The sequence below is a fragment of the Dermacentor andersoni genome, chromosome 3, assembly GCF_023375885.2.
Source record: "Dermacentor andersoni chromosome 3, qqDerAnde1_hic_scaffold, whole genome shotgun sequence".
NCBI classification, from domain to species: Eukaryota; Metazoa; Arthropoda; class Arachnida; order Ixodida; family Ixodidae; genus Dermacentor; species Dermacentor andersoni.
The window spans coordinates 227,877,452-227,903,342 of record NC_092816.1 but is presented as its reverse complement, the minus strand read 5'-3'; the positions used below and the strand labels follow the sequence as shown (position 1 = coordinate 227,903,342).

At 47.2% G+C, this 25,891-nt stretch overlaps 1 protein-coding gene across 1 annotated transcript in view; it reads right to left on the bottom strand.

Annotated features, from left to right (window-relative positions):
- Positions 1 to 4,088: 4,088 nt before the first annotated feature.
- The window catches only part of LOC126536149 (uncharacterized), a 75,887-nt gene continuing 54,084 nt past the window's right edge, over positions 4,089 to 25,891 (bottom strand). Inside the window, exon 3 of the mRNA XM_050183022.3 lies at positions 4,089 to 4,658. Coding sequence (XP_050038979.2) covers positions 4,287 to 4,658 — 372 coding nt within the window. The 3' untranslated portion in view covers positions 4,089 to 4,286. The remainder of the gene's footprint in view (positions 4,659 to 25,891) is intronic.

Here is a 25,891-nt window from a genome sequence, read left to right as displayed (position 1 = left end):
CTTAAATTGAGGACGACTCAACGAGCTATGGAAAGAAGACTGATGGGTGTAAAGTTAAGGGACAAGAAAAGAGCAGATTGGGTGAGGGAACAAACGCGAGTTAATGACATCTTAGTTGAAATCAAGAAAAATAAATGGGTATGGGCAGGACATGTAATGAGGAGGGATGATAACCGATGGTCATTAAGGGTTACGGACGGGATTCCAAGGGAAGGGAAGCGTAGCAGGGGGTGGCAGAAAGTTAGGTGGGCGGATGACATTAAGAAGTTTGCAGTGACGACATGGCCACAATTAATACATGACCGGGGTAGTTGTAGAACTGTGGGAGAGGCCTTTAACCTGCAGTGGGTGTAACCAGGCTAATGATGATGATGCTGATTCTGAAGCTAGTGCCAAGTTTCTTGGAACTCGGTTGCCAAAGAGCGTTCTCTCTGCAGATCCGCCATATATCTCTGATATTGCAAACTGGAGTATTTGTTCCTACGTCCCCGTAGTTTTAGACAGTTCGTTCGACACCTATCTATAAGAGTTAGTAGCTTTAGACAAATCGTGTGATAACTCACTTTTTAAAACAGTTAGAATTAAACCGCGGATACCGTAGGAATATAGCTTTTTTGACGGACTAATATGGTTAGTTCGCTCCACTGCCTTCCAGTAATCTAAGGAAATTCGTAGATTAGGCTTTCTTGATTCTGTTTTCTGTAAGAATAATTGCGTTTGTTATAGCGAAGCACTTTCCGTTGATACACCACACTCAAAGCCGTAGTGTGACGGCGTTATGACGCTGTGATGTTTGAGAAACTTAGACAACCTTATATATAATATTTTTCTCAATCCCCTTAGAATGTATTCGCAGAACTGAAATTGTTCGTTAATCTCTAAACGTATATTTACCTCCACATTGTATATCACTGTGAGTCTAAAAACACAAAAATCTGTCAGAATTAAAAATGCAGTTCACAGCATAAGTAAAACATATTCTAATTATCACAAATTTGTCATGCATCATGATGAATACAGCCTGATGGACGTGGCACGCAGGCTGTCGTTTTTTTAGACCATGAAGAATTTTTTTAGAATCACCTGGCACGAATAGTTTATTTGCAGTCAATCCCCTGGGTTACTTAAAGAGGCTGACATGATTTGCAAAAGAAATTGGAATGCATAGTCCAATTACCAAAATTCACTTGTCAACGTTTTAATTATTAACTTTACGGCACCTATTGCAATGTACGAATTGCAACCCGGGTAATCCATTAACCATTAATCCTGCTAATAACTCCAATGTGCACTTAGATTTTTCGTGCGAGTAATGTCTGCTGCTTTGAGTAATCCAGCTCAAAGTGTACCATTCCGCTGTCGGCCATACGCGATTTTTAAAGGTTCTGTACCTAAAATGAAGGGTGTTTCACCTAACTTGAACAAAATTAAAAAAATATGCATATGCCACGTAACTGGACTGAATCAAGATAATGTTCTTTGCCGCCCTTGGAAGATATTCAGATTACGTTTTAGGATTCCGCCTAATTAGATTATTAGTCGTAACTATTTAATGAACTTCTCAATTATTGTATCCATATTTAAAGGGTCAATGAAAAAATTACAGAGCAGCATGAGAAACTCCCAATACAGCTTTCTGTTTCTTAATACATGGCACGCAGAAGTGGTTTCCTGAGCGTGAAAGAAGCCCGCGAATACACGCAAAATGCCTAGAGCTGCTAATCGCGCTGCAATTTTGCTCGTATTCGCGGGCTTATTTCATGCTCGGAAAGACACTTTTATGTGGCACGTCTTGAGCAACAGAAAGCTGTATCGGGATTTTCTTGTGTTGCTCTGAATTTTTTTCTTTGACATTTGACAGAAATTGATTAGTACAGACGCCATTTTTATTGCTTTTTCTAAAGCTTTCAAGCGGGTACCTCACAGTCGACTAAAACTGAACGTTAGAAACCTACAGCTTGACTACAACATGACGTGATGTATTCAGGAGTTCCTAACGAACAGATTTCAAGTAATGAGTCTAAAGAACTGCTTTTCTAACCGCACTCACGTCAGTTCGGGAGTTCCTTAAGGATCAGTGCTTGGTCCACTGCTATCTTTAATATACATTAATGAGATCACAACTATTAATAATTCACAAATACATCTCTTCGCAGATGACTGCGCCTTGTATAACGAAATAAGGTGCCCTGACGACATCTCTGGGCTGCAGTCTGATTTAACAAAAGTAACTAACTGGTGTGACACATGGCAGATGGAAATTAACATAGCCAAAAGTAAAAACGTAAAATTTGGTTCCACAACTCGACATACATCTGACCAGTGTACAATACGCGGTATTACTGTTGACTCAGTATCTTCAATCAAGTACTTGGGTGTCCTGTTTACCTCCAATTTAAGCTGGAATGGTCACATTGAACGCATCACTAGAAAAGCATGCAAAAGCTTGGTTACCTGAAACGGCATTTACACCTTGCGAACACAGACACCAGACTTCGAACATACACTTTTCTTATCAGGCCCTCTTTAGAATATGCGTCCGTTATTTGGCACCCCCAGCACTATAATCTCACGAACCTACTCGAATCATTTCAAAATAAAGCTGCGCGGTTCATTTTAACTCCATACTCTTGATATCAAAGTGTGTCGGCGTTAAAGAAATTACTTATTCTCCCTTCCCTTGACATGCGCAGGGAATTATCACGGTTGTCCTTTTTCCACAGCCTTTACCACAGCAACATTGCATTCGCTCGAGCCAATATTCTTCCCACTCCCCACATCTCGACCCACACAGACCATGTTCATAAAGTAAAACTTCAATTGGCCAGGCCTAACGCTTACCAAAATTCGCCCCTAGTTTTATCTATTGCCGAATGCAACTCACTACCTTCAGACATTGCCTCGCTTATGGAATCATCATTTCATGCTGCAATGCTAACCTTTTTAGAGTCTACTAACTCTTACGAAGCCAAATTTGCTTAAATATTTACTTAAACAGTGTTTTCATGTGCTTGGCATTGTATAAAATTCATTCCGTTTCACCTGACATGTACGTGTGTAGGTTGTTTACCTAAATCATCATTCGATTGCATCTTTAAACTCGTGTTCTGATGGGTACTGGTTGTCTACATGGAATTTTAGATTCTTATGCGTTTTTCACGCTACCAGATATTGTACAAACTCCGTTTCTCTTTTCTTTCCTTTTTTTATTTTGTTTGTTTCTGCTCGATGTTTCGATCATTTTTTTTTTTATGGTTCCAAATGCCTGCATATATTTGCATTGGACACATTCCACTTACGCTTGAACTTTTTCGTCCGTCCCCCCCTATGTAATGCCCTAACGGGCCCATGGGGTACTCAATAAATAAATAAATAAATAAATAAATAAATAATTAAGAAGTTTATTAACAAATAAAAGTAATTATTAATTTGGCGGAATGCAAAAACCAATCTCAGTATCTCCAAGCCACGGCAAACGACATTATCTTGGTTCGGTCCAGCTACGTGGCATTTGCATATTTTCAAAGTTTTGCTCAAGTTACGTGATACACGCTGTACAGAGAATAACTGAAATGCTTCAACGCTTAGGCATGTATATTGACCCATAAGGAGCAATGTGTGGAAAGTAATGCATATGCATCTTTCTTGTCTTTCTTCTTGCAGACAAGGTTGACATATGTGCGGACAATTCTACCCGTCACAGATGGCATTGGCATAAAGGATGTACGTGCAGCGTGAGAGACTTATTGGAACACGCATGGTGTCTACTTCACATTGTTTACGCTATTTTTGACACCGCTCTGCAGTCGAGCATTCAATGAGAGATAACGTTAAGCGGTTACACGTGGTCTCTCACAATTCTATAACATACGAATTCCCATGTGGATCGGCGTCAGTACGAGAATTTTGAGCATATTCAAACGATTTGGTTAAGACTTTTGTTACCGGGAATATATTGATGCGTCCTGTCTGGCTCAAAATAATGCCTTGATAGGAAGGAAAAAGAATGTAGTTTATATCTCATATTTTCTTAGACATTACGTATCTTTATCTCCCCCCGTCTGTATTTCTCAGGAAGTGAACAAAGACACAGCTTGAGTTTTAGTTTATTTTACGGCTATCCTCAATATCAATCACCACTGCAAACATGACCAAAATATTGACTAATATCGGGATAAGGGTACATAGGCGGACCATTGGATCCTGGACTCACGCCGCTGTGTGGGAGGAGACGTGAGGGTATTTCACTAATATGCGAAAGTAGTTGAGTGATTTGTGGTCACGAGTCAGTAATGTCGTTCGCCGGCACTGGAGGTCCCCTGCTCAGTCCACAGGCCAGTAGCCCTCTGCGCGGCCTCGAAAAAGTACTCTGCGCTCAGCTGCGACTGCGCGACGCCCAAGTCGTGCTGGTGGTGATGCCCGCGGTAGCCGAGGAACGCGTCGGGCTGCGAAGGCCGCACGGGCGCAAAGGCGCCCGGTAGCTGGTGGGGCCCCCTGGCGGCCACCGGCGGCGGCGCCCCGGCGAGCAGTGCGGCGGGCCTCGGGCACCGGTTCATGCGCCGGCGCCGGTGGTAGTTGCCGTCCTTGAACATGTCCTTGTACGCAGGGTGCAGGCACCAATAATTGCCTTTGGCTTCCGACGTGTCCTCGCGAGCCACCTAGTACCAAAGGAAGCGACACAATATCACAATTTGCCTCAGATGATGACATGGCGAATAATGCTCAAATCTGCGCTCATTTCATTGGTCTGGCTATGCGACCGTGGCTCTGAACGATGGAAGCAGTGTCTGACTAGGGAAATGACTTCAAAGACACTCTCCTTACATTCACTAGTTCTACATAGACAAGTGATGAAAAATTTTCTGCGGCCATAACGCCAGTCAAGCGTGAACAGATCCAAAGCATTCTTGCATGATTAGAAGAAAGGATCTCACGAATCGCGGTAGTTTTCTGGGGAGAAACGGTGACAGCCCTTGTAACATGATTGTGAACTGGTGGTATGTGCAAGATGAATGACACAGTGGTTGCTGAAGGTGAACTGATTAATTACGATCGCGGGCCTCAGTCGTTCGCGGGCCTCAGACAAATTGTGTGGTTTTTTATGCCACGGCCTGTATATGAAGCACGCCAAAGGGTCGGAGCATTATTTTTTATAATCTGGAATTCTTCAACGCGCACGCAATTTCCGGTATACAGGCATTTTGAACGTATTCCATCAGAATACGCCTGCCTTGGCCGGGATCAGATTTGCAATCTCGAGGTCTGCTGTGCGACATGGAAATTTTGTCACAAGGTATTGCCATGATGCAGCGGTGGCGTAGAGGTAGAGCATCCACTTCGGCTGCAAGAGAACCGTGCTTCGAATCCCGGTGCCGCGCAATTTTACACCGGATAAAAAAAAGATCCCCGTGTTGATAAAATTACATAAACAGGCCTGGAGTGCGGCCTGATTCCGGTGACCAGAACAGGTAACGCACTCCCTCACCAGAGTAGGATTGGCCACCCAGGTGCAGTACTTGGCCACAACCTCCCATATGAATACAACAATCAAACCCCGGCCCTCAGTCCGCAGCAGCTGCGAAGGAACTGACCGCGGCGGCGGTCCGACCTGTGACGCAGCAGAGGGTGCTAGAATATTTGCGTCCGGACAGGCTGATATATTGGAATCTGAACCTGGCAACGTTCAACGGTACAATGTTATCGAGTGAGGCGAGTCTAGCAGTGCTATTGGAGGAATTAGCGGGCAGTAAATGGGATATAATAGGGCTCAGTGAGGTTAGGAGGGCAAAAGAAGCACATACAGTGCTAAAAAACCGGCACGTCCTGTGCTACCGGGGCTTAGTGGAGAGACAAGAACTAGGAGTCCGATTCCTGATTAATAAAGATATACCTGGTAATTAATATACAGGAACTCTATAGCATTAACGAGAGGGTGGCGGGTCTTGTTGTGAAACTTAATAAGACGTACAAATTGAAGGTCGTACAGGCCTACGCCCCTACATCCAGTCATGATGACCAGGAAGTTCAAAGCTTCTATAAAGACGTGAAATTGGCGATGGGTAAAATCAAAACAACATACATTATTCTGATGGGCGACGTCAATACCAGGGTAGGCAAGAAGCGGACTGGAGATAAGCCAGTGGAAGAATATGGCATAGGTTTTAGGAATAGCAGGAAAGAGTTATTAGTGGAGTTTGCAGAACGATATAATATGCGGATAATGAATACCTTCTCTGCAAGCGGGATAGCCGAAAGTGGGCGTGGGGGTGCCCGAATGGCGAGTCTAAAAATGAAATAGACCTCATACTCTGCGCTAACCCTGGCATAATACAAGATGTGGACGTGCTCGGCAAGGTGCGCTGCAGTGAAAATAGGATGGTAAGAACTCGAATTAGCCAAGATATGACAAGGGAACGGTAGAAACTGGTACGTAAGAAGCCGATCAATGAGCTAGCGGTAAGATGGAAACTAGAGGAATTCCTGATCAAGCTAAAGAACAGATATTCGGCTTTAACTCAGGAAGAGGAACTTAGTGCTGAGGCAATGAACGACAATTTTATGGGCATCATTAAGGACTGTGCAATAGAAGTCGGTATTAATTTCGTTAGCAAGGATATCAGTATGCTATCGCAGGAGACGAAAGATCTGATCAAGAAACGCCAATGTATGAAAGCTTCCAACCCTACAGCTAGAATAGAACTGGCAGAGCTTTCCAAGTTAATCAACAAACGTAAGACAGCTGACATAAGGAATTATAATATGGATAGAATTGAACATGCTCTCAGGAACGGAGGAAGCCTAAAAGCAGTGAAGAAAAAACTAGGAATTGGCAAGAATCAGATGTATGCGTTAAGAGACTAAGCCGGCAATATCATTACTAATATGGATGAGATAGTTAAAGTGGCTGAGGAGTTCTACAGAGATTTATACAGTACCAGTGGCACCCACGACGATAATGGAAGAGAGAATAGTCTAAAGGAATTTGACATCCCACAAGTAACGCAGGAAGAAGTAAAGAAAGCTTTGGGAGCTATGCAAAGGGTGAAGGCAGCTGGGGAGGATTAGGTAACAGCAGATTTGTTGAAGGATGGTGGGCAGATTGTTCTAGAAAAACTGACCACCCTGTATACGCAATGCCTCATGGCCTCGAGCGTACCGGAATCTTGGAAGAACGCTTAGCATAATCCTAATCCATCAGAAAGGGGACGGCAAAGACTTGAAAAATTATACACCGACCAGCTTACTGTCCGTTGCCTACAAAGTATTTACTAAGGAAATCTCAAATAGAATCAGGAACACCTTAGACTTCTGTCAACCAAAGGACCAGGCAGGATTCCATAAAGGCTGCTCAGTAATACACCATATTCACACCATCAATCAGGTGATATAGAAATGTGCCGAATATAACAAACCCTTATATATAGCTTTCATTGATTACATTAAAGCGTTCAATCGAGCCAAAACCTCAGCAAACATGGTGGCATTACGGAATCAGGGTGTAGGCGAGCCGTATGTAAAAATACTGAAAGCTATCTATAGCGGCTCCACAGCCACCGTAGTCCTCCATTAAGAAAGCAAAGAGATCCCAATAAAGAAAGGTGTCAGGCAGGGAGATACAATCTTAGTTTAAAAATTGCATTATTGGGTTTTAGGTGCCAAAACCACTTTCTGATTATGAGGCACGCCGTAGTGGAGGACTCCGGAAATTTCGACCACCTGGGGTTCTTTAACGTGCACCTAAATCTAAGCACACGGGTGTTTTCGCATTTCGCCCCCATCAAAATGCGGCCGCCGTGGCCGGGGATAAGAGTTAATAGAGAATACCTTAGTAACTTGCGATTCGCTGATGATATTGCCTTGCTTAATAGCTCAGGGTACCATTTGCAATACATGCTCACTGACCTGGGGAGGCAAAGCCGAAGGGGGGGTCTAAAAATTAATCTGCAGAAAACTAAATTAATGTTTAGGTCTCGTAAGAGAACAGCAGTTCACGATAGGTAGCGAGGAACTGGAAGTGGTAGGGGAACACATCTACTTATGGCAGGCAGTAACCGCGGATACGGATCATGAGAGTGAAATAATCAGAAGAATAAGAATGGGCTGGGATGCGTTTGTCAGGCATTCTCAGATCATGAACAGCAGGTTGCCATTATCCCTCAAGAGAAAAGTGTATAGCAGCTGTGTCTTACCACTACTCACCTACGCGGCAGAAACCTGGAAGCTTAGCAAAAGGGTTGTACTTAAATTGAGGACGACGCAACCAGCTATGGAAAGAAGAATGATGGGTGTAACGTTAAGGGATAACAAAAGAACAGATTGGGTGAGGGAACAACCACGAGTTAATGATATCTTAGTTGAAATCAAGAAAAAGAAATGGGCATGGGCAGGACATGTAATGAGGAGGGAAGACAACCGATGGTCATTAAAGGTTACGGACTGGATTCCAAGAGAAGGGAAGCCTAGCAGTCGGCGGCAGAAAGTTAGGTGGGCAGATGAGATTAAGAAGTTGGCAGGAACAACATGGCCACAATTAGCACATGACCGCGGTAGTTGGAGAAGTATGGGAGAGGCCTTTGCCCCGCAGGGGGTGTAACCAGGCTTATGAAGATGATGATTATTGTCATGTTGTAGTGGCAATGGAGATCCACACAGTACCGAATACTTCCCCATAAAAACATCTGACACACAAAGCACTACGACAGCGGTGCGCACCATAGTCGATCGTCAAAATTTTATCAACGGGTCCAGTGCTTCGGCCATTTAAACACAATTTATCGGACATTCCTGCGTAATCTCTTGTCATCTTGCTAATCTCACACACCACTCCTCAGTAACACATTCGGAGAGTGATTCTGTATAGCTCTGTACAGCTCCATTTAAGGCTAAAAGCGTCTTTTTTGGGGGGAAGCAGGGGAACAACTTGATGGCTCTTAGTACCTGATGGACGCACCGATCAGTCGTATTAGAGGTTTATAGCTCAGCGCGCTTTCCTTTCTTTTCTTACTGCAAGCCGTACTGCCTTTTAGGCTACTCTGAGCCATCCCAACTACTTGCTGAAAGTAGAGCATGCGTAGAGTCGAACTTAGAAATTAAAATCACGCTGTATTGTTGGGACACCTATGTACAAGGTTCTTCTAGAATTTTTCAAGCTTGATTGTATAGCTGTATGAATTCAATATTTAACAAAAACGTGCCAGTTTACAGTTCTGCAGAAGAACGAAATATCAATAGGATGTCCTATTATGCCTTGTATATTATTTCTAGAAAAATGATTCCTTAAGCATTCATTATAAATTCATAATACGGTATTGGAGGCATTTCGCGAACTTCAACTGTAGTAGCCAAAGAATATAATTCCATGCAACTAAGTTTGATGGACTCAAAACACCGTATATAGTGCACTTATATTGAAGGCTCAGAGGAAACAAATATGCCGCGGCCTCATGGGGAAAATCTTTTGAATTTCTTCTAAATCCCGCATTATAAATTATTATAGCTCCATTGTTACGAAATATGGCGACGTTTCAAGAGACTTGTCTCGACAGTACATTCGGAGCAATAATCTGCAAATACCTTTATGGGCCAGGAAACACCAAGTATACCGCTATAGGGTTAAGAGCGGGTCAAGATTCTGCGACCGGTATTTTAAGTATTCAGAAACAGATGTTTCGAAAACATGTAGGGTTTTTTTGTCACCACATCTCGACAGTACTTTCGGAGCAATAATCCGCAAATACATTTATGGGCCTGGAAACACCAAGTATACCACTACAGTGTTAAGAGCGGGCCAAGATTCTGCGACCGGTACTTTAAGTATTCAGAAACACATGTTTCGAAAATATGTAGGGTTTGTTTGTCACCACAAGAAACAAATGAAGTGGAAGAGTCACATCGAATCGTAGTCGATAAGGTTCCCGACCATAAAAGTATACAAAGCAAATATCGACGAACGGTCGCTCCTAGTATTCTTTATATTCCTTGTACATGTACAGGCTGTCCCGACTATCATGCACGAAGATGTTAAAAATATTGCCTCGTAGCCTCGTAGCCAGACAGAACCTCGATAATGTTGTTTGCCGTTCCGTGGAGGTACTCAGGTTATTTTTTGCACTCCGTTTAATTAGATGACTAGTCTTAATTAATTAACTTCTCAAAAATTAGGTGTATATAAAAAGTGCCAATGAGAAAATTGTAGAGCAACATAAAAAACTGCCGGTACACCTTTCTGTTCCTCATTACGTGCTTCATAATAGTTCCTCCTGAGCGTGAACAAAGCCGGCGAATACACGCAAGATTGCCGCACGACTGGCCGCTCGAGCAACTTTTGGTGCATTCGCGGCCTTCTTTTACGCTCGGAAAAACACTTTTATGCATCACGTGTTGAGTAACATAAAGTTATATCGGGAGCCTTTTATGTTGGTCTACAATTTTCTCATTCGGACGCTTCATCTAATTATATTATTAGAGAAGTTGAATAAATATTGAAAGTATTTATGTAATCCGGCGGAATGCAACAAATAATCTGAGTATCTCCAAGCGATTGCAAACAACATTACTGAGGTTCTATTCATCTACGTGGTACTTGCGTGTTGTTAGGTCCCGGTGCATGATAGAAATAGATCAGCTGATGCGCGCACGTGAGGTAATAACAATTGATGACTCTACGTTTGAATAATTTATTTCCAATTTCCTTATCATGATGGAAGAATAATATGCCTAAATATTTTGATTTCCAAACTATTTTACTTTATCGGTGTGTTAACATCGGTGCCTCGGCGACTCAAAGTTAACTCCGTTTAGTAGAGGGTTAGTTAGCTTCGTAGAAACAATGCACAATAAACACCGTAATTTTTGGACAATGTCGTTAGATATGCGTTGTTCTCAGTGTATTAACTTGTTTATGCATTGCGACTAAAACTTGTACGCAGGTAACGTACCCACTAATGACAATGTTTTGTTATTGGGCTCCCCGGAAGGGACGCTGCTTCATTATTCCGAATAGAAATTGCACATTCGTTTTCCGTGTAATAAGTGTAGATAGAAAAATCTGACATGTGCCCATAAACAACCGGAGTTTAGGCGAAACGAGAATTTGCTCCACAGGCCTTTCGGACCCACTATATGTTAAAGTGAGTCGATTGTGTCACGATATGTTCCTGTCATTATACTGCTCTCGCATGATTCGTCCCGTTCGGTGTAGTGCATTCTCTATTGTTGACGGTTCAGTTGTGGACCTGAGAAAGACTTCACCGATACATGCGCAATGAGTATTTTAAGCAAAATTATAGCACCCTGGTTCCTCTACTTTGAACTATCCGTGCCTCTCCTATATTTGAAGGTGGAATAAACATTGAAACCGTTCCTACACCTAATGGGCATGATACAGCATCATGGGCCTAATGGGACAGTACGCCTATTTGCCTAAACGGTTTTCAAGCTTTAAAAAAATTCATGAGTCATACCATTCTGTGAAGGTGGATGACCAGCAAAGATATTTAGCGCACGACACAGATGTGGCACAGATTTTTGAACGATCGTACAAACATATTTATTCTTATCTGTGGCCATCGTGACGATATGGGTACGCACACACATTCACGTACACTTGTGTTATTAAATGTGCCCGTTACGTGAGACAACGAATGGCTTATACCCCCTAAAAAGGGCATCATAGCCGCGAAAACGCGGCCTCCCTATTACGACGGCGGCCGTTATCAAGTGTGTCACACACGTTGCAGGTAAGGCCGAGATGTCGACCAGGAAAGTCTCTATGGAACCTCGTACCCTTCAAATCAGTCACGTTGACCCCTTGACGCCGCTTCGCGCCATTATCTGGCTCTCGGTATGCTTCGTCGGTTCTAGTCGCTTACGCGCCGTCATGTGGGCACGCTCATCGGCCGCCGCGTCCGCCCCCCGTCCATGTTCACACTGGCGTCGTTGCTCCCTCCATCACTTCATCACTCCATCACTTCATCTTCATATGCACGATGTTGTTCTTTCGCAGTCCTGACGACGTGCGGCTTAGCCGTTGCACCGGCAGAATGAAAGTGAGATCAGCTACACCATCCACCTGTAGAGCCGTGACGTCCGCTGTACACGAAACAGCCATTGGTGTTGATAGTTTTTTCGCTTAACGGCCTCGGCTGTGGAAGATGATGAGCAGCATGAGCGCATTTGTGCGGTGGCGACGAGGGCTGCAAAGGAAGAAAACAATGACGCTCGAGCCATTGCTGATGATGATAATGTATCCTGGCAGACAACACGAAACTCCGAATCTGCGCCACATAAAGTTCGCTGCAAGATGCCCCGTGGTCTGCTCACCGGGCGCACAATACGTCACTCACTACCTCATTACATTCACACAGAGACAGCTGCGATGGAGCACCCTTTTAGGCACAGGCTGCCGTTAAACCGAGCTCCGATGCCACGGGCGATATGCGTTTGCTTGTGTTGTTGTCTCTTTCACTCTCGCTTTTTAAGGTCGAGTTTTTTTCGCGTTGACGCAATAAACTCCTGGATCGTAGCCATAGACAGCTTCGCTGTAAAAACATCGTGAGTTCTTGCCGAAACCTGATTTTAGCTGTCACACTAATTTCTGATCACAAGCTGCGTGAATAGCCGTAAATCTCCAGACATCATTACCTAGTGCGAAAAAGACATCGTTACGAGGCAAAGAAGCACACAGGACGAAGTGCTAGACTTGCGCTGAATTTTTACTACGAATAAACCTAACATTCATGGGACGAGCTAGACGCAAGGAAGCAACGCTCATCTTTTCCCCCTCTAACACAGGAGCTATCGGAACAAATTGATGAACAGGTTATTTTCCAGATACGAAAACATTTTTTTAGAGCCAGGGACACGGTGCTTACACACCTATCACCCACAACACTTCGAATACTTATCTATCCACTTGGCTATGAAGCCAATTGAGCACAACAGTGCTTTGAAACTTTGTGGTGCACGAGCCCCTACGGCAAACATCAGCCAGATGGTCCCCAGCCGCTAATGCACTGACAGCTGCCCTGTGTTCCCTCACGCAATCGTTTAAACACCCACCGTTTGACAAATATAGCATTTGGCGCACGGAAGTATATTTATGTAAACTGCAGCCACATGGAAGTCAAACAGGCGTCAGTACTTTAACCTTTGTTCACCGTGTGACACATTCTCGATTGTTTTTGTGGCACCGAGAAAACGACCACAACACCACACTTTCCCGTTTTCTTCTTGAGGCAGTGCGACATATTGTGCATGTACAGCATATGCACGGCACGCACCGGGTGCCGTGGTTAGCATTGCCTAGTGGATTGTCGGTGTCACTGACCTCATAAATGAGGCTATCAGCCACAGACACTATCGTGTCTTCAGGGACCCCGACGTTACGCAGTCGGCTATCCTCATGCTGCACGCTACAGCCACCAGGTGCTGCGTACCAAAACCCATTGTGGGCTAATGGAGGTGTGAACCAAGGGCTGAGATTGTCTTTTCGAGAGCGGCTCTTCAAAATTGTAGGGCTTTGGGAATCAAAGCAGCACGCAGAGGGGACATGTGATGTAGCAGGTGGATCCGTATTAATTTAAACCACCTGGCGCTTTTGACGCGGATTTAAAGCAGCAGCCACGGGCGTGTTTTTGATTCTGTCTCCACGGTCACGAGGCTGCCGAAGCCAACAGTTCGATCTGTGACTTCGTACTCTGCAACAGAATGCTGCGTAGCCATTCTGCCACCATGGAAGGTTGCTTGGGGTAGGTGACTCGCACTTCGCGCGTCTTTCTGAGGCCATGCGACAGTCACAAATCATTACTGGTAGCGCGACTTCTAAAAAGCATAGGAGTTTCAGTGCCTGTACCCGGCGTGGTGAGTAAGTGACTAAAACATGCTTCTGAGCTTGAGGCTGCTAGTTTAGATTACCAACCGTAGCCGTCGCATTTGGTTGGGACACTACGCAAAAATTATTTAAGGGAAATTACTGCAGAATTCATCTAACGATGGCTATCGATGGTAATACCATTGTCATTTGAGCAATGCACTGGGATGCAGTATTTCTTTGGTGACGTTTGTTTAGCATCTTTAGTGATTACTGTGAGACTTGCGTTTCTTTGGCTGTGTTGTACGTTGTCCGGTATAGCCCCGCTTTGCTATGACACTCAAGTCGCCCATCAGTATGAAGGCATGACGACGACTGTGTAACGCCGACGCAGCGACGACAATAGACTTACGTGGAAGGAACAAAAATGCGGTATGACGACGGCCCTATGACGACAATGAGATGACAATTCCTAAATGATTACAATGGTGTAATGGCTACGCTTGACGAAAACATGGTGGCACCGGGATAATGACGAGTGAACAACAACGTAGCCGTGACGACGCTGGCATGGCGGCAACCGGATGACAAAGTTGGAATGACGGCGATGGCACGACCACGATGACATGACGGCGACGGCTCACAATGGTCGCGTTGTCTGTCTCAAACAGACGCAAATGACGACGACCGAATGACAACGGCACATAGTTACGATTGATTGAAGACGGCATAGTTACGATAAAATGACGAAGAAGGAATGTCGTCAAGAGCAAGAGCTACTGGACGGTATCAATTAAGGACAATGGGGTGATATTACTTATGTGATGACGATGGTAAAACGATAGCGTCACGACGACAGCATGATGACAATGGTGTAACGACGACTGTATGACGTTGATGGCGTGGCGACCACTTCCTGTCGAGACTTGGATGACGAAGTTAGAATGACGAAGAAGAAACGACCGCGTTGGCATCATGCTGACGACATTACATTAAATGCATCACGATGACTGTATGACGACGACGCGATGACTATTGTAAGATGACAATGCAATGGCAATGAGTGCTTGAATACAATGGCACTACGACGACGGCGTCACGACGACTGCATGACAGAAGTTGAATGAAGAAGTTGGAGCGACCACGACGGCATTGCAAACGACGGAAAGACAACGGATGCATAATAGCCGCTGTGATGCTGCCATGGTATGGCAGCAACACCATAATCGCGTTTGAATGACAAACAAGGATTAATTTCACGGAGCGACGAAGGCAGTGAACAACGACGACATCATGACAATGGTATGCTGATGACTGCTTGATGGTGATGGCTTGATGATGACGGCGTGATTCGAGACGGAAGTTGCAATAATGGAAGGATCGTGATGGCACCATGACGAAGGTACGTGATCGAATGCGTGATGACAGCTGTGTGAGAATGACTCAATGAAGGCAATGGCATGACGACGGTATGAGCAAAATGGGATGGAGACGAGCGTTTGAAGACAACGGCGTAACGATGATTGTATTACGAAGCCTGATGACGAGGAGGGCGAGACGACGGCGGCATGACGAGTATCGGGTGACGAAGCCAGAACTGGAACGACCAAGATGGCATCACGACGGCGGTATCACTACCAATGCATGACGGCTGTATGACGGTGTTACAACGAAGGCATGACGAGAGTTGGACGACAAACCTGGAATGGCGACGACGCAATGGCAGCGAATGCATAAAAAACACGAGCACCTACGTATTAAACTTGTGCCACTAAGCCGGCATAGAAGGTGTGACGACGACGACATTACGGGAGTCGGATCACGAAGCAGGAATGACGGCGATGGAACGATCATCACCGTATCAGGACCACGAACACATGCTTACTGGCCCAAGCTGATAGACAACTTGGGCCACAATGTCGGCGTAAGAAGACAGACAGACAATTAGCGTTACATCACCTATTTGACAAGTACCAGGAATCTATTCACGTCTACACAGACGGTTCTGTAATCAAAGAAAGTGTGACTGCAGCGTCTGTTATACCATCCTTAGAGGTAGAGTACGCTTATCGACTAGGACAGACGTCGTCACCAACAATAGAGGAATTAGTGGCAATTCTCCAAGCCACTCATTTTATCAAAAAAGATGAGACACCCACAAAGTGGGTAATTTGCACGGACTCCATATCGGCTTTAGCATGTCTTGAAAATATTGATGACATCCAACCACACACACACGAATAACTGAACAGTTTAACTCAGGCTAATGAAAGGAAACATGAAGTGATATTACAGTGGGTGCCGGGCCATGCTGGTATAGCAGGCAACGAACTAGTGGACTCATTGGCAAAATCGGCCCATAAGGATGCAGAAATTCAACTCATCCCTTTATCACCAATGGACACAAAACGAATATTGAGACTACTAAAGCGCACGGACTTGTGTACAGTCTATCGGCGACTGGGACTGACTTACGATACGGCGACCGCGCTGCTATTCCCTGCAGCCCACTCGTCCATCGTGAAGCACGCTCTTTCGGCACTGCTAGACTACTGCAATGCGACGCACTTGAGAGCGCGGCTCTGAGCCCCGCACTCACATTTTTTTTTTCTTCTTCCCCTTGCCACGTTCGACCTGTCTTTCTCTCCTTCATCTTTTTCTTCCCATTCCCCCTTCCCCGTGCAGTGCTGTTGAGGTGTCCTCCTGTGAGAGACAGTTACGGCGCTGCACTCATCTCTTCCGTTTCCTTTCCTAAAATCACTTCACACACACACACACACACAATGAAAACACTAAGGAATCAATCCTCTACGTAGGGGACCCTCAACTCAAATACCAGCTGGATGTACAACTTTCTAAACGTACCGACAAACCGAACATTTCCTATATCGCCTCAAACGGGCTCGTTCCCAGGCTTGCTCCTGTGGCCACGACGATGAGGATGTTCGCCATCTACTCCTGGAATGTCCCATATACGAGATGCAAAGACGGCAGCTAGAACAGGAGCTGCACTCCATTGATCCTCACCGGCCTTTCTCAGTCGCAAAATTGCTAAGCCCATGGCCACCTAAAATAGCACAGCGAACAGCATTGAATGCACTTGAACATTATTATGAATAAACAGGCATCCTTAACAAATACTAGGTATTGCAATGAAGAATAACACGACGTTACTATAACATTATTCTATTATTTGTAAATATTGCTGCGGAACAATATATGCGATCACGAAAGGGCGAGCAGTGTGAAGACGACGACGACGATTAGAAGCTAGCGCGGGCTGTTGCCTCTTGGCCAAGCGCAGCGTATCTTCTTGTAAATATACTTGTACATAGCTTTTCGTCTGCGTCTTCCTACGTAACATATCTGGTGGAGGTGGACGTTCCCTGTACCTCATCACGGAGCTTCGCAGTGGACGGTACGTCGAGCCTTCCTTCATGGCTCCCGGCGACGACAACCCGACTCCGCCGGCTCCGACACCTGCTGCCACTTCGACGACCTACATCACTCTTCCCGCTCCCCGTGATCCTGGCGTATTCTCGGGCAAAGATGGGGAAGACGTTGATGACTGGATCAGCCTGTATGAACACGTCAGCCGCAATTACCGGTGGGACCCTACTATTATGCTCGCCAACGTAGTCTTTTACCTCGGTGGCACACCTAAAGTTTGGTACCGCACGCACGAAGATGAGCTCACCAGTTGGGATTCACTTAAGACACAGCTTCGAGACTTGTTCGGCAACCCCTACGGTCACCAACCTGCAGCGCAGAAGGCGCTTTCCGGCCGTGTGCAGACCTCAACAGAGCCCTATGTCACGTACATTCAGGACGGACGTCTTGGCTCTGTGCCGCAAAGTTGACACCCACTTGACTGAGTCAGACATGGTTGCCCACATCCTCAAAGGCATCGCCGATGACGCCTTCAACTTGCTCGTCTGCAACAACGTAGCGACGGTGGATGCTGTTATAAAAGAGTGCCGCCGCCTGGAACTCGCTAAAAGCCGACGTATTGACCAGCAGTTTGCCCGTCTGCCCAACACCCCAGCGACATCTTCCTGTGCCGATACTCCTCGTCCCAACAACACTGCCGATGTTACCAGGATCGTCCGGCGTGAGATCGAGGCCGCCTTTCCGGCTGCCTTCGACTCCAGTCCCACCAACACATCTGCAGTCACGGTCACACTGATCCAGGCAGCTGTCCGCCAAGAGTTCGAAAACATGGGTCTTCACACCATCTGCTCGGCCCATCGTCCTGATACCCGCCCGCCTTCTTCGATTCCGCCCCGTCCCGCATCTTCTTACCCACCGCGATTCCGCAACCCATCTGAATGGCGCACTGCTGACGATAAGCCCATTTGTTTCCACTGCCATCGAATCGGGCACATTTCTCGGCACTGTCGCAGTCGCTGGAGTCCCCCACCCGGTCTATTATACTGCCTACTCTCGCCCCCCAGGTGGCCCTTCTCGTCCCTATGCCGCACGCTCCGATAACGCCGCCGCTGATTCTCCTGCACCAAACCGCTCCTGTTCTCGTTCGCCTTCGCCCCAACGACGACAATCTCGCTCTCCCCAGCTCCGTCGCTCCTATTCACCGACTCCCTTCGGACGCCGCTCCCAGCCGGAAAACTAGACGATGCAGAGCCTCGAGGTGACGCTGCATTGCTCCCCACGCCACCAAATCCTCTACTGACGTTGCCAACTCATCTGAACCTTCTTGACGTGCAAGTCGACGGTGTTTCTGTGTCTGCACTCATAGACACTGGGGCGCATTTGTCCGTAATGAGCGCTGACCTTCGTAACCGGCTCAAGAAAATTATCACGCCCGCCACGACGCCTGTTGTCCGTGTCGCCGATGGCGGCAGCCCCCGTTGTTGGTATGTGTGTCGCGCGCGTCTCCTTCGCCGATCGCTCCACTATCGTGCTATTCACAGTCATCGCCCACTGTCCGCACCACATCATCCTCGGCTTAGACTGCCTCTCCGCACATTCTGCTCTCATCGATTGTTCCGCCAGTACTCTCCACCTTGACCTGCACTGTTCTGGATCCCGCTGAACCACACCCCAGTCGCCTCAGTTCCGTCGACTTCGTTCGCTTGCCACCTTCGGCACTGACTTACGTTGACTTAGTGTCATCCCCACCGGTCCCCGACGGTCACTACATCGCGGCTCCTATGCAAGACGTCCTCCTTACACACGGGATCAGTACCTCGTACAGTTTTATCTATTACGGCGAATTGCGTCTTCCTGCCAGTGGTCAACTTTGGCTTGACGACACAAGTGCTGCCACGCGGGATGTGTCTGGCCCAGCTTTGCTCATTCGAGGATCACTCAGTAGTATCCATTGCAGTAGACGACACTTCATCCGATACTCCTCTACCATCGCAGTCGGCAAATTGCACCATCGCTGACTTACAGAAAATGATTGCGCTCGACTTGCCGTGCGAGCACGCTCGTGAACTCTACCGCGTTCTGTTTTCCTACCACGCTATTTTTGAGTTTAACAATCGTCCTTTGGCCCAAACTACAGCTATCAAACATCGCATTAATACCGGCGATGCCCCTCCTATTCAACGCCGCCCGTATCGAGAGTGTCACCAGCTGAGCGTCAAGTTATTCACGCAGAAGTTCGCAAAATGCTTGCCAAGAACATTAATGAACCATCATATAGTCCATGGGCGTCAGCTGTTGTATTGGTCAAAAAGAAGGATGGCTCATGGCTCTTTTGCGTGGACTATCGGCACCTTAACAGGGTTACCAAAAAGGACGTGTATCCCCTACCTCGGATTGATGACGCCCTTGACTGCCTCCACGGTGCTCGCTATTTCTCCTCTATTGACCTTCGCTCCGGCTACTGGCAGATTGCCGTGGATGATCTCGATCGCGAGAAGACTGCTTTTGTAACAACCGACGGTCTTTATCAATTCAAAGTGATGCCGTTCGGTCTATGTAACGCCCCTGCCACTTTTGAACGCATGATGGACTCCCTTCTTCACGGTTTCAAATGGTCCACGTCCCTGTGCTACTTGGACGACGTTATCGTATTCTCCCCAACGTTCGCTACACACCTCGAGCGCCTCTCAGCAGTCCTGGACGTTTTTCGTCGAGCCGGTCTGCAACTCAACGCATCGAAGTGTCGATTCGGCCGTCGCCAGATTACCGTCCTTGGACATCTCGTTGACGCGAACGGAGTGCAACCGGACCCAGGCAAGATCCATGCTGTTGCGCACTTCCATGTTCCGAAGTGTGTCAAGGATGTGCGCAGCTTCAGCGGCCTTTGTTCGTACTTCCGCCGTATCGTGAGAAATTTCGCCGCCATAGCACGACCACTAACCGAGCTTTTGAAAAAAGACGCCCCTTTCCAGTGGGGCGATAACGAGGCCTCTGCATTCTCAAATCTAATCGATATTCTCACAACGCCTCCCGTTCTGGCCCATTTCGATCCTTCTGCGCCTACCGAAGTCCGTACTGATGCCAGCGGTCACGGAATTGGCGCAGTACTGGCACAACGCCAGCATGGCCACGACCGTGTTATCGCTTACGCCAGCAGGCTCCTCTCACCCGCGGAGCGCAACTATTCCATCACTGAGCGTGAGTGTCTGGCCCTAGTTTGGGCCGTTGCGAAATTCCGCCCATACTTATATGGCCGACCCTGTCCTTTGTCACAGACCATCACGCGCTTTGCTGGTTATGCTCACTGAAAGATCCTACACGAAGACTTGGTCGCTGGGCCTTACGCCTCCAAAAATATTCGTATACTGTCACCTGTATATCTGGCCGACTGCACAAGGACGCTGACTGCCTGTCTCGCTACCCGGTCGACGAGCCTGACGACGCCGACAGTAGTAGCGCCAACGGCATTTTCTCTGTGTCTGCCTTCGCTAACATCGCCGATGAGCAGTACCGAGACCTATCGCTGCGAGCACTTATCGAGAGTCTGCGCTGTACACCTACCGACGCATCCGTTCGCCGATATGTCCTCCAGGGCGGCATCCTGTATCGAAGGAACGTCCTCCCTGACGGCTCTGATCTTCTTCTTGTCGTGCCAAAACAGCTACGACAGACTGTGCTCTTTGAGATGCATGACGCACCCACTGCAGGACATCTTGGGGTAACCCGCACGTACGACCGCGTCCGCCGCCACTTCTATTGGCCTGGTCTTGCTCGCTCCGTCCGACGCTATGTTGCTGCCTGTGATCCCTGCCAGCATCAGAAAACACCTCAGGTGCTACCTGCCGGTCATCTCCAGCCGATCACCGTCCCTGTGGAACCGTTCTTTCGTGTTGGATTAGACCTGCTCCGTCCCTTTCCCACGTCATCCTATGGGAACAAATGGGTAGCCGTCGCGACTGATTACGCCACCCGATACGCTATCACTCGGGCTCTCCCTACCAGTTGCGCCACTGACGCCGCGGACTTTCTCTTGCGAGACATTATCTTGCTTCATGGCGCCCCGCGACAGCTGCTTACTGACCGTGGTCGAAACTTCCTCTCGAAAGTTATCGCTGACATTGTGCGTTCCTGCTCCATTCAACACAAACTGACTACCTCATACCATCCTCAAACCAATGGCCTGACAGAGCGGTTAAACCGTACTCTTAACGATATGCTGTCCAAGTATGTTTCCAAAGACCACCACGACTGGGACTTTGCCCTTCCTCACGTAACATTTGCGTACAATTCTTCCCGGCACGACACCGCCGGATTTTCTCCATTTTATCTACTGTACGGTCGTGAACCTACCTTGCCCCTAGACACGGCACTTCCTCCTGCTGCGATCTCAACAAGCGAGTATGCGCGCGACGCCATCGCCCTCGCTGACCATGCACGCCAGCTTGCCCGTGCTCGACTGACGGCCTCACAAACCACTCAGCAGTGTCAGTACAACGCCCGCCATCGTGACGTACAGTTTTCGCCTGGTGCGCTCGTGCTCCTGTGGTCGCCCTCTCGTCACGTCGGACTTTCCGAGAAGCTCCTTTCGCGATACACAGGGCCCTACCGCGTGCTGCGCCAGGTGACGCCTGTGACTTACGAAATTGCTCGTGTGGGTTCAACCTCGTCCTCTCCTCTGGCATCTAGTGATGTCGTGCATGTCAGTAGGCTCAAGGCCTACTACACTACTTCCGAGTCCGATCTTTAGTCGCTCCGGGACGGCGCTTTTGCAGCCGGGGGTAGTGCTACGGAACAATATATGCGATCACGAAAAGGCGAGCAGTGTGAAGACGACGACGACGATTAGAAGCTAGCGCGGGCTGTTGCCTCTTGGCCAAGCGCAGCGTATCTTCTTGTATACTTGTACATAGCTTTTCGTCTGCGTCTTCCTACGTAACAATATTTGTGCTTGTATATTACGTGTCATACATTTGTTATGCGTGAATTATTTTAACACTGTGTAATTCCTCATCGGTTTATATGCTCATCGAAGACTACATCACGGCCGTTTGTGTGCGTTTGTGACTGTTTACGAACTCATTGTGGTGCAACTTGCATTTGACTTTTATGCTGTTATGTACATGGGCGTATAGGACTGTGCTGTTGATTTCTGACCGTATGATGTGATTTCTTTTCATTTCCCTGCGTATGTTTTATATTGTTGTTTCCGCTATGAGAAAAGGAGTAGCTGTCACCACTTATAAGGTGACTACGTCTCTTTTATTCATTTTCATTTCAATAAAAAAGACAGACAGACAGAAGAACGGGAGTGCTCTTATAGTTGCACAAGACGTGAGCCAAAGAAGTCGCTCATTCGGCGATTCCGCTCTTCTGTAATCCATCCTTTACCGTCCGCACATCGCACTCAGCAAGACCATCAATCTGTGGGTGATCGGAGGTTGTTGCACTATATACGATGTGGTTCCGTTGCGTGAACTCACGGAGCCTGTGAAAGGGGCTCAATTATGCGGCACCACTGTGTGTGTGGTACACCGAACTGGGAAAACATTGTTCTCAGAACTTTGACACTGCTACGGAAATTCGCACACCCTACAGGAACAGCCTCGAGCCATTTACTGTGGGAATGCACCCCAATTAAAACAATCTTGCCGTGCAATGGCCACATATAGTCTGTGTGTTGGCGCAACCACTGTTCTCCTGCCTCCGGCACGTTTACGGCAGCGGGTAGTTTAGTCACGAACATGCTTGAACAGAGTTACTACAGGTGCCAGCGACGCGCTGGATGTCGTGGTCCCAAGAGGGCCACCAAAATGCTTGCTCTCGCCTTAGACAACACTCTCTGATGGGCTTCATGCAGTAACATGAAAAACTTCCTGCAGGATGCTGCAGGTATGACCACGCAATGGCCCCAGTAAAATAAACCGTTTTCTGCTGACAGCTCGGACCGTTTCTTTTAATATCCTGTGAGCTAACTGACCCTTTTACTAGTACGCGGCCCACCATTGCGCGTGTACTTGAATGCTCGAGAGATGACGTCATCAGTCGCCGTGGTTGGTTGCAACTGTGTCGCAAGCAGTGCAAGGAGGTCCTGTTGGTCCAGAACGACGGGCGTGATGACATCCGGCTCTGCTTCATGCTACACGGGTTTAGGTATGCGGCCTCGTGTATCAGCGTTGCACGAAAGTTAACCCGGTCTAGGCTGCATTTGTTTTCCGCTACGTCCTTATAAGAATGGCTGGTGGCCTGTAATTGGAGTAGACTCTGTGGCCCAGTAGGTGATCGCGGAACTGCGTAACGCCGCCAATCAGAGCCTCTCGCTCAATTTGGGGAAATATTTCTTTTCTGCAGCGGTCAGCGTTCGCGACCGAAATCCAACTGGTCAATACTGCCCGTCAGTTCCATGACCAAGAGCGGCTCCTACACCATAGCATCAACCATCCCATTCCAATAATATATTTTTCATTGGATTCAAGTGAGTCAGCATTGGCGCAGCACAAAGCACCTTTAGCCTTCTGGAATGCATCTTCTTCTGTTGCGTCTCATGACCATCTGGTTGCGTTTTGCAGAAGTCGGTACAAAGTGGCCAGTAGCGTCGAAACATTCTGTAAAAATTTGTTTTAAAATGCCGGCATACCCAGGAACGATCGTATATCTAAACATTCCAAGGGGCTGGGACGAGCCTCATGGCCCCGGTGTTCTTTTTATTTGGGTTCAATCCTTCTTCGTCGGTATAGTGGCCTAGATACTTCAGCACGGCCCAGTTTATCTGGCACTTGTCAGAGCGCAGTTTAATGCCATGCACTTCAAATTTTTGCAACACCACTCGCAGGATTACGTTGAACTTTTCAGCAGTCTCTGCTATGAAAACGTAGTCCACATATGCTTGTACCCTTTGTATTCCGTGAACGACCGAGTCAAGTCGTTCTCTGAAATATCGCCGGAGCTGGCAAGATTCCAAGCGGCAACCTATTATAACAGAACAATCCTTTATGCGTATTTACAACGACACGCTTTCGCTAGCTTTCTTCCTGTACAATCTGGATGTAGGGGTCTCGATCCACAATACTGAAGTGCTGTCTACCACGCAAGTTTGTGAAGATGTCGTTTATGGCCGGCAGAGGGTCCATTTTTATTTCCCACACACGCTTTCATGTCACTTGAGAGACTCCACAAGTATGCATCACGCCGGGACTTTTCAGAACCAGGACTATCGGTGTTGCCCACTCCGCATATGGGACTAGCGATATTATGCCGTTTGCTCCAGCCTATCCAGCTCAGAAGAAACCTTGTTAGAGCAAAGGGAATCTTTCTTGTCTTGGAAAATTTTGTTGGTGTTTTGTCCCTAATGTCAACGGAGCGGCAAGGCGGTGGTACCTTGAAGTGTTCTAAGCGAACACGTCGGCATACTCTTGTATTATGGCACAGGTACCTGCCGGTTCTCGCTTAATTATCGCGCATGGTTGCGTCATCACGTGGAGGGACCGGGGTCGCTTCTGCTGCAAGCTTCTGCAATAAGTCCCGGCCGCACAGGCTGGGACCTTCACAATCCAACACCGTCAGGGTGCAAATAACTTCTACCGACTCACTCATAAGCAGGCTTCATTGCCAAAACGCCCAGTACTGGTAGTTTTGACAAAAGCTTTAACGATGCACTTTGCAGCCGAAACCAACGGTCAGGATGTACTTCATACGTTACTTTTGGAAAAATACAAACAGGAGATCCAGTATCAATGTCCATCCATATCGGGACTGCATCCCACGCGATAAACTGCCTAAGGCGCTTCGTCAAAGGCCCATGACGGACCAGATTTGCAATGTGCTGCTGTGGTCACTTTCTCTTGAGTTTTCTGCTCTTCGGTCTACCGTTCTGTTTGCACCACTTGTGTTCGCACGCATACCACTGCTTATGTATCTGCTGTGACCCGTGGTTTGCGGCTTTCGCAGCCAGGGAAGGGCTTCAGATTCTTTAAGTGCTAAGTACTTCTTCGGCAGTAGCTACTTTTGCAAACTGATTTGAACGGACACCCCATGCAGTACTATCCCTAAGCGTCCTTTCTAACATCAGCGAACAAATGCACTTCTGGGCAAGCTTACGTATCTCGACAATAACCGTCGAGATAATGAACTAAGGAATCTTCTTCTTGCTGGTAGGATGGATAAACTTGAAGCTCTCCGAGATGTCATTAGGCTTTGGGTTATAAAACTCATTTACCGAAACTACAACTTCGTAGTAGCTGAGAGAGTTCGGCTGAGGCGGTGCTACTCTGCCGCACGAGACGCATCCTCTGTGACCGCAACGCCGCGAACAATAAAGCTCTCTTGGCATCATCGCTGACTTCGCTTGTTTCAAAATGCGCCGCAACCTTTACTAGGTAAGCGGCCCAATTATGCGTTTCTAGGTCGAAAACAGGTAGCATATGTGCCATGGCTGTCGATAGGTTCGTCCTACAGGTGCTGCTGCTCGGCACTAGCATTCGTGTCGGTGTACAAGGCTGCGGCTTTCCTAGTTTGCTCGTCGCCACTCTTACGTTGGCGGCGCTCGCGGCACCTCTGATAAGAAGTGTCTCCATGCGGAAGGAAGTGCTGATTTTCCGCAGTGTATATATATATATACAGTGAAGCAGATGCGCGTATGAAGCAGTTTATTGATGTTTCGGCCGGGGTCCGGCCGAAACGTCACTAAACCGCTTC